The following is a 10684-nucleotide window of genomic DNA, read 5'->3' as shown; positions in this document are numbered from 1 at the left end:
TTAAATCTGGATACTGAATCCAAGGAAATTTAACAATTCGGAAGAAAGAGAGACAGTGAAACATAAATAAAAAAGATAGACAAAAAAAGTTTTATATGCATGTCAAAAGTAGTTAACATTATATTCCAATTTGCTTAATTAGAATAGTGTGACTAAATTGCGTGAAATATGTACAAAAAGTCAATGTATTGCGGAGTAAGATAACGATTTTCCGTAAAAACAACAAAACACACTTACATTGACATAAGAAGCATTAATTACCACAAAATGCATCACAATAATTTCAATGATATCCATTTGTTGAATGTTGTAAATATATTTCTCTACACTGTGTATTTTATAAAGAAACTCATTCAATTTGAAGTTTGAAACGAGATCAGCTGAACGTTTGTGTGTTAATACGCATGTCCAGAATTTTACGCGACGCTCGACAACGCGACAACTCGACGGCGACGCTCGATAATATCGGCGATAATATCGCTCTGTCGCCGTCGAGTTGTCGAGCGTCGCCGTCGAGTTGTCGCGTTGTCGCCGTCGAGTTGTCGCGATCTCGCGTTGTCGACCTTAAATTGACAGGGCGATATTGCGATATTAGTAAATGGCACTAACGGGCCACCATAACATAACTTGTCACCGACATGAACTCTTCTACACAAACGAGTATTTCAAAATGTCTTCTTAAACGAAATATATTGTAGGTACAATTGTAGGCAATTTCATGCATTGCTTTGGAAGATTTTAGTTTTTAAATTTCCCGGTTCAATAGTTAGCCGTGTGCTTTTGATTGCTTTTAGTTTCCATTAGCTTAAAAGTAAAATGAATTCCGTTTAAATCACACAAGGGAACCATTTTGGAAAATTTAGACTTACATGTCAATTTGAATAGACCAGAGAGGAACAAATTTCTCTAATAAGGTAGCTTTTCGTATGTATCAGTGACAGATAGTTTGCTTTGATGTCCATCACGAAAGAAATCCAGAAATTGTCCGTAATGAAAACAAATGTAAGACGAAAAACAATTTCTCACTCTTTCGGAACATATTAGGCATGGTCCACATCCTTAAACTGACAGCTGGTCCGATTTTATTCCTTTTCATTGCATGTTGTTTACAGGAGTAGGACTCGAAAATACGTATTTGTGTCGGAAGTAAAAGCCTTTTTTTTATTTCCACGCTAGTAGTCATACATGCATTGCTAAATCCATGTTGTCAATGGCAACGTATGTACTTATACGAATAGTACGTATCAAACGCCATCCGTGCTCAAAAATGTTTCCATATTTGCATATCATATAGTATATTATTCATCTTGTTATATGATTATGTCTGGGCTTAAACTTCTTAATTGTTGAATATTTTTTGACATAATTCTCTCTTTATCAGCAAAAAACTTAGTGTGCTTTGACATTTTGTTACTATGACCTATATCTTAAACGCTTAATCAGTTACAATAAGTGAACATGTAACTATACATTATGCTTGGAGTGTACCGTTCTAAATAAATGAACTGATAGAAGATATGCAGCATTAATTTATTGTCATTTTGGTCCCGACGTAAATGTTTGAAGTCAATATTAAACAACTGAATTTGTACATCAAGGTCGTGGCATATATCACTGATCTTTGAGTAATTTGGTACCAATTTATGTTTTCATTTAAATGTTTTTCTTGGATTTGAAGGGTCACGACTGTTTACGATTTTGGAGATACATGGGCGATTCCCAAACAAATGTACATAAGTTGTCCTAAACGTCTACACTCTCACTCCCATAAGTAGAAACAAATAAAGACGATATTAAAGAAAAAATACAATCCATATAAATATGACTGATAGCATTCCATACATGGAAAGGACCAAACTAAAAAGGAATTTTGCAAAAGGGATCTTTTCAATCCAACTTGTCTTTCAGCCTAAAAATTATATAAAACATATTCATTATAGAATATTTTTGACAGAGAAAAAAATTTTCTTTATTTTAATTTCACATCAGTTGGCTCGGGGGGCAGACCAATAGGATATTTTTGTGACACCATCTTAAGGTAAAACGGTATTTTTTATATAATCACGGGTTACAACACCCCTTGTACATAAGAGGACAAAACAATTATCCGATGTATATGTTAATTTAAAGAAGAACGATTGTTAAAGGATGTATCCCTGAAGAACTCAACGTTTGGATATCTAATAATATAACAATGTTGAACTTAAATGTATCTCTTTTGTATTTGTTATGTAAGTGTTGAATTTTGTCGAAAGATAGTATTAACAATGAAAAATCAATGTTTGAGAAAATCCTTTATTCAGATTAATCACAAAAATATTTATAAGCATATTATATACAATATGATCTTTTAATATTGGGTTTAGTTGTATATTACGTTCTAAATGTTATATTACACTGTGCAAAAGACGCACTTTAAAACATATGAATATATTTACATAACTTTCAATATACAGAAAGCAGAAGATGTAAATAACAGACAATAATACTCAAGTCAAAATCTATATGTTAAATAAAATATTTTCTTATGATAAAAATACCCTAATATGTCAAAATGTAAGAATCATAATTTCCTTAATCGTTTCTTCTATGACAATTATATTATTATCATTACATATTGTATATTGATATCATATGTGTTATGGTTTCGCTTAATGATCTACATGCATGTACTTTTTCACTGGCATGTAAACTTGCACTTTCTAAATGCATCTTGATTCATCCTTAGATGAATAGAAATTGTTATAACAACAGTTAGTCTAAGCATTAACCATGATGAAAATACATGCATAATCATTGGACTCATTCATTTGCACCATGTTGCGTCAAACTCTAATCTTCCCGACGAAAATCCGCATTTTTGTGATTATTTTTGTGCAAAACGTTCAAGAAGCAGATTACCATAAATATTGTTTATTTATTTTTGTAAGAAAATAGATAAACACAAGTTCCTGATAAACATTATAAATACTTGAAGCGATTATCGACAGACTCAATTTGGTAAATACACGATTCATCAAGTATAAACGAAATTTTATATCCGCGAAATTTAACAACTATACAGTAACACAATAATAACATGAGCAACGATGGTGTATACATTAAAATGTTTCACAAAATAATGTAAATGGAGTGTCCCTTCGTATCCTTCCGCGTTTAAACCATTTGCCTTCTTCTTCATGATGATCCTCTACGGTACGCTCCAATAATGCAAATGATATTTGTTCGAAACTGACATACCTGGCAAAACGTTCGAAACAGAAAAAGGCATTTCCCTGCCGCCCCTGTGAGGAAGGCTCTGGGTTCTGTCCCCTGGCCGAGACACACCAAAGTCTATAAAAGTGGTAGTTTCTGCTCCTGCTTAGCGCTCTGCATTCAGGGAGTGGGACGACTGGTTCGCCCGTTGTCAGTATAATGTGACCGGGTGGGGTGTGTTGCTTGGTGTCTTCGGCGGCATGCTTCAGTGATATAGCACTATAAAAAGGGCAACAGTTCCACTATACAAGAAGACACAACATGAATATACCGCAGTCTCCCAAAACACGCACCTCGCACAACATACACGCAACACACCACATACATGAGAGGCCGTCCTTACATGACCATAGCTGTTAAAAGGACGTTAATTAATCAAACAAACAAACAAATATCTGCAGACTGTGTTATACAGAATGTAAAGCCCACTTAATTCAGATTAAAGTGAATAATCGGGCGCAGGTAGACTAACATCGATAAAAATGGTGTTAATATATCCAGAATACTTTCTTATGAAATCTAAAAAAGGAAATTTTCCATCAAAATCCCTCTGCATTCAAAGAAATTAAATTATATTATAGGAATCCTAAAACATCCTCCCGACTGGCTATGTCCGTGCTTAGATTTCCACGCAGCCTCGCTTTCAAAGAGTTAGGCGAATTTATTTTCAGAACTGTGCTAAATTTACACAAAACTTTTCCATAACTTATTCACTTTACCATATTTTCAAAATTGTTGATTAAAAGCACATTCTACACATTCAACATAAGTGCTATCAGCGTCATGAATTTTAATCAATACGAACATTATGTAATCGAAAGAAATAAATTGTTTTATAAACATCTATTCATACTCCCGAATACGATGCTATAAGCCATTTTTTCGGGTATGATTCTTTTCGTAAATTTCGCAATACAAGTAAATCACGAAAGTTTATTTCCGCGTATTAAGATCTTCATCATTTATATTTAAGTAAATTCCGTTCAGTTTCTTAATTGCTTACCTTAATCTGCGAATGTTAAGAGCGATCTTGTCTTGAAATGGAGATCGCAAAAATTAAATACCGCGAAAGAAAGGTCTGTTTACAGTACATTTCTTCGCTCTTGTATATAGTTTAACTCTATATTCCGATACCCCTTTATTTTATTTCTGAGACATATAATTTTTTCCTTTTTTATTTGCCATTAAACACAACTCAACTCATTACAGTGCAACATATAGGTCTTCTTCTAGATAAACTGCTTGTTTGTTTGTTTGATTAATTCACATCCTTTTATCAGCTATGGTCATGCACGGACGGCCTCCTATGTATGCTGTGTGTTGCGTGTATGTTGTGCGAGGTGCGTTCTAAATAAACTACATCAATAAATGTACACTTCCTTTATATTTTGTAAAATACATTAAAACCTGTAATCTAGTGTCATATTGAATTTGAATCTTATTTTTTCGCTTTCGATTGAACGAAAGTATTCACGAAATAGTTACCTAACAGCATGGTTTGAACAAACTACTAAAGTCATGTAATATTGTGACACACAATTCAAACAGACCTCTTTTTACAATGTATATACACTTTAACAAACAGTGGTGTTTGGTACACTTACATAAAACAAAAGTACAGTCGAACCTGTCTAAGAAATCAGGAAAAAAATAGATCTTATAGCTAAGTCGTCTTTATAAAGAGAACAAATTGTGTTCATTTGGGACCCTGAGAAAGAGGTCGCTGCTATGGCAGGTTTGACTGTAAATACGTCATAAGCAGAATGGTACAGAATCACACACATATTTCATTTCCTCTTTAAATTTTCAAACAAAATCGATGCATAACTAAAATTGTCTAGTTGCGGCATTATTCTAATCGTAGGCGTTCTAGGATTACCAAACTGATAATTACCCTCGCAAATATATACATGTACACGCAATTTCCCTTTTCATTTAGAAATCCATTCGGCATTGGATATGTTTTAAACCATTCCCGGTCATTGTTTAGGACAGCAAGGGTCAACCTCCTCTGACATAAGAGATAGTCGGTCACTTTTATGTGTCCAGTCTCTGGTCAGTCACGAACATCTCCGTCCGGTTCATTAATCAAATATACGTTGAGAGTGAAGTAATATCCACACTTCCGGTCTCTTGAGTGGTGGGCCATGGAAGTAGACCATTCGTCTTGTTAAATTACCAAATGTCAAACATTTCTATTTCTCATAATTACCATACACGTAGATCCCTTTTTAAACAAGACGCTTATTTCGACAGCTGGTCAACACTTGGTTTATAACAATTACAAATAATTTAAACTACGTATTTAAATAAACAATACATGAGTATACATTACACAAAACCTTATTTACATTGTGAAATATATTCAACTATAGAATGATACTTTCTTCTCATCACAAAATTCATACATACGACGAAATGACGAAAAATTTTATATATTCGCATGACAAAAACGTGTAGGGTTCTTGATAAAAGAAAATAAAACACTTTATAAATTGTGGTAACAATATTTTGTGCTTTTCCATGCAGCACCTTGTAGATTTATCGAGTTGAAGTTATCCTGATGTGATTTCCTTTCTCACTTCCGGTGGAGTATCTAGGTGACGTAATCCATCCGGCTTGTTTTATCGTGACGGTGTTCATGGTAAACCTTTCGGTGCGAGGGATTGAACTTCTATTTCTAGCCGATGACGTCATACCTGGTGGAACAAGGGAAGAACTTTGCCGGCGACGACATCGACAACAGGTCAAGGTCATTCGAAACTCCTTCCGAAATTTGGCTGGAATTATGTAAAAAAAACAACCCATGATTGTTTTATCTTATAAACAGATATACTCCGCTGAATTATATAAGTACATGTATCTTGAAAAAAAAATGCTGCAACATAACCAAAATCAAATTTTAAAAAGTTCATTAAGATAGATTTTATCTAATTGATAGAGGTCACTAATTTCTGCTAAAGAAACAATGCATAGTCAAAAGTAAACTATTCAAAGTTTTACCCCAATTATTTGTCCGATGATTTGTTTGGCTGAGTACGTATATGCAACGCCAGAGTCAAGTCAAAATAAGGACGTCCGCCCTAGTGTGACATATGTTGAGCGCCAATGTGGTTTTGAAGATTGTATCTAATATACATGTACTGATGGTTACATGTATTCGTGAGTTGAATAATGGAAACTTGAATATTATATCCAGTCTTCCAAATCTATTTAAACAGCGATTTCACCCCTTGTACTATGCTAAGATTCGACATTGGTCGCCAACTGTTACCCCGTATAATACTTTGATCACCTGACATTTAACTATAAAATCCTATAAGGATGAAACAGCTGTGTTGAAAATCAAAGATTCTAAATATCTACCTGAACTACCGACCAATGCCACTCCATTTTATCAACTTACTATGATGTGTACTCCGTCATCCTTTAATTAAAGTTTGATACTTTTTATACACTTTCTGAATTCGATGCATGGCTATCATATCAGTGAAAATGATCAATTTATCATAATTGTCATTCAAACAACACATTTATGCTCTCGTCTGCTCTCGAGTTGTGTCCTACGGGAGACCATTTGGACACGTATGTCAGTAATGTTTGCGATATAGATTTAAAAACATTACCAATGTCCATCTGATAAAGCTTTCAAACGGCTGGGCCAAATGGTATACAATCAATAGAGTAACTTCAGCATGGTGTTCGCAACCAAATAAGTCCTGATTTATAGACAATACATGCGAGTCCTGAACTGCCATCAGCATGATGTTAGCAGCAAAATATAGTCCTAGTTTAGAGACAATGTCAGCCTTGAACTGTCCTTAGTTAAGAATACAGAAGTGATGTGGAATGATTTTGCAGCTAAGCTATCGAATGATTTCAACATCATGTTTTGTCTATTTGTGCTGTCAAACAGTGATCAGGATATTGACCGTCAGAAATTATTTTCAAATCGTTTGAAGCCATGCATTTCTGTTATATTTACATTAAAAAGGCAATAACAATATCCGTTTTTGTGATACCGGAACCTTGTGGTTCCAATTACTTTACATTATTTTAAATAATTAAGGGTATAGAGCGGATTTCGAGTATACGTTTTACATTCAATCTATAACAAATGTTGTTAGGAATTACACGTTTTTAAATATCTTCTTAAATCTGTAAAGCTAGATTCAATTCTGATTGTAAAAAAGTCCTATTTCCGTGCTTAAATGATCAACGGTTTTTTTGTAATCGAAAAATGATTATCCTTACTAAGCAACACGACTAAACTGTCATTACGATGATACGTGTTCTTAGAAAAAATTGTATTTCATGCAGAAAATGAAGTAAGTAATGGAAGAGCATGATTCTATGCAATACAAGTCAATATCTAAAGTCGATTTTTGGATAAAGCATTAATGCATTTTCACTTTGTTTACTTTAATGGTTCACATCATGTGAAATCGATGTCTTGCATTGATGCAGCAATACCATCAATGAATAAATAGTTATAGTACATTGACATCTTGCGACAGAATCTTATCTTTAAAATGATCGACTAAATTACAATTCAAGTTGATGCTCGACGCTTATTTGGTAAAAAACATGTGAAGGCAAACGATTGGGAATTGGTATATCTAAGAAGAAAATTTTAAAATCATTTTAACAGAGACATTTTGACTTTACACTTGTTGGCTATGCAATATGGAATTAATTAACAAACTCAACGAATTGGCATTAATGCGAATAATGATTTATCACTTAACTAGAAGTTATGAAAATATGTGCATTTTTTTGTTTTTGTTTTAACAGACGTAATGCCGAATCAACACATGTTTGTGATTTTGCATTGATCACATACTTGTTATCCTCATTACTATGACATTTTAAATATACCGCATGGTTTGATTTGTCTATAGAACTATCTTCGTTACGATCAAATGATTCCTCGAGAACGTAAAAATTCTATTGCCTGTTAAAGACTATATCGGGCTACATAAGATGACATATTTCAAATTATAATCTATCCAATCATCAGTTTTACATGCATTACTCTATTGCATGACGTTTTTAAGCTGACGGTCATCCTGAATTTGGATCGACCTGAGAAATGATAGCACTTCTTTTGACCTAAGTTTTAGCTAAATTGCACCAATAGAACTTTTTAAGAAAATATTCAAATTTTATTATCACAAAGGCGGTCGTGAAGGCCGAAAATGCTAAATGTTTAACGGACAATGCATGACGACGGACGAAGTATGATGGCTAAAGGTCATCAAGACCTAAACATATTTAAAACAAATGACAAAAGCTCCACTATTACAAAGAAACACAATACGAACAATCCCCAACATGCTGCATTCACCGTAGGCCGTCCTTGTATGAATCTGGCTGTTAACAGGACGGTAATCAACCAATACAACCAAACTACAAACTGCGCAAATACGGACTTCTACTCGAGTAGATATGAAATATAAAAACCCGGCTAGGTCCCGTCCACTGTAAAAGTAAAATGCAAAGTCGCATAATGATTATGGGAGTAAGCTTTTGCTAACGTGATCTCAATATCGTTATCGTGTAATGCTGTTTTCTTAATAGATTCTAGTAGAGCCTTTTGCTATTTTTAGGTTTTCATTTTTTACATTTTTTCCGTAACCATGGAAACATTGCTGAAAATATCATATTTTTGTACCAGGTTCGTTTCCGGAGCATAACTCTAAAACCAGAAGAGATATTTCCACGAAACTTCATAGACACATTGGTCTTATAGTCTAGTAGTGCCTTTTGCTATTTTAAGGTTTTCACTTTTTGTACTTTTTTCTGCAACCATGGAAACATTGCTGAAAATGGCAGATTTTTGTGTAAGAATCGTTTCCGGAGCACAACTCTAAAACCAGCAGAGATATTTCTATGAAACTTCATAGACACATTTTTCTTATGGTCTAGTAGTGTCTTTTGCTATTTTTAGGTTTTCATTTTTTGCACTTTTTCCGTAACCATGATGGAAATATTGCTGAAAATATCATATTTTTGTACCAGGTTCGTTTCCGCAGCATAACTGGAAAACCGGTTGAGATATATGCACGGAACTCCATAGGCACATTAGTCTTATGATCTAGTAGTGCCTTTTGCTATTTTAAGGTTTTCACTTTTTGTACTTTTTTCTGTAACCATGGAAACATTGCTGAAAATGGCAGATTTTTGTGTAAGAATCGTTTCCGGAGCACAACTCTAAAACCAGCAGAGATATCTCCATGAAACTTCATAGACACATTGTTCTTATGGTCTAGTAGTGCCTTTTTCTATTTTTAGGTTTTCACTTGTGCTTTTTTCTGTAACCATAGAAACATTGCTGAAAATATCATATTTTTGTAGCAGGTTCATTTCCGGAGCATAACTCTAAAACCAGCAGAGATATTTCCACGAAACTTCATAGACACATTCTTTTTATGGTCTAGTAGTACCTTTTGCTATTTTTGGGTTTCCATTTTTTGCACTTTTTCCGTTACCATGGAAACATTGCTGAAAATATCATGGTAAATGGTAAATGTTACTTTGCAAAACTCAACCAATCTTTGTGTACATAGTCTAATATAAATGTCAAGGCTGTATACCTTATTCAACAATTGCAGCCCCGCTCTACTTGAATTATACTTCATCTTTCTATAGCTCAACTTCCTTTTTCCTGTTTTTTTCCCATACACATAAGTCTCCACAATCAAACTTACTTCAGCTTTGATATCTCCATTGGCGGGGGATCTGATTGACTATGTCCTTGTATTTTTTGTTTTTCAGATATCAAAAAACGTCTTTCTGTTTTGATAAGTCACCAGGACCCTGGCAATTGGCAGATAGAATAGTTATACCTTGCATTGTATATGTATAAAAAAATTACTATCTTATATACAGTCCTTGTCTTTGTCCTTGAAGATCAAAGTTAGTAAGAAAGAAGAGAAAGGATAAGATTCTATTTAGTCGCCTTTTACGATGATGCAATAGGAACAGCAGGTACAATTCATACGCCTTACCTACAGGGCTGATACAGATATGTATTTAAAAATTTATGACCTATGATATCACAATATAAAAGTATCATTAATTAATAATGCAATGGTATGTTACAGTCAATAAAAGACCTGGTCCCAATATCATTGATCTGTAATAGGTCTAAAATAGCCTTAAGTTTAAACGTAGCTAGTCACAGATGACGTTACAAAATGTTACGTCATTTTTGATTGGCTAAGCGAAAAAAATAGGATGCTGGGGCCAGGAACTCTCATTTATTATGCTGATCCTGCGGGTATATAAGCTTACTCCCAAACAACTAAACATCTCATATTTACATAATAGACTAGAGTGACAACTTCAATACACCACGCTTTAGTGCTATAAGGTCACAACAAGAAAATCAATATATATCATATTCAGATGCATGTTTTTCCTCCGG

At 33.9% G+C, this 10684-nt stretch overlaps 1 protein-coding gene across 1 annotated transcript in view; it reads right to left on the bottom strand.

Annotated features, from left to right (window-relative positions):
- Positions 1 to 2366: 2366 nt before the first annotated feature.
- The window catches only part of LOC138325187 (orexin receptor type 2-like), a 41606-nt gene continuing 33288 nt past the window's right edge, over positions 2367 to 10684 (bottom strand). Inside the window, exon 5 of the mRNA XM_069270672.1 lies at positions 2367 to 6035. Coding sequence (XP_069126773.1) covers positions 5797 to 6035 — 239 coding nt within the window. The 3' untranslated portion in view covers positions 2367 to 5796. The remainder of the gene's footprint in view (positions 6036 to 10684) is intronic.

This window comes from Argopecten irradians, chromosome 6 (genome assembly GCF_041381155.1).
Source record: "Argopecten irradians isolate NY chromosome 6, Ai_NY, whole genome shotgun sequence".
In the NCBI taxonomy this organism is placed as follows: Eukaryota; Metazoa; Mollusca; class Bivalvia; order Pectinida; family Pectinidae; genus Argopecten; species Argopecten irradians.
Note: the sequence above shows the minus strand (reverse complement) of the source record. Positions and strands in the feature narration are given on the sequence as shown.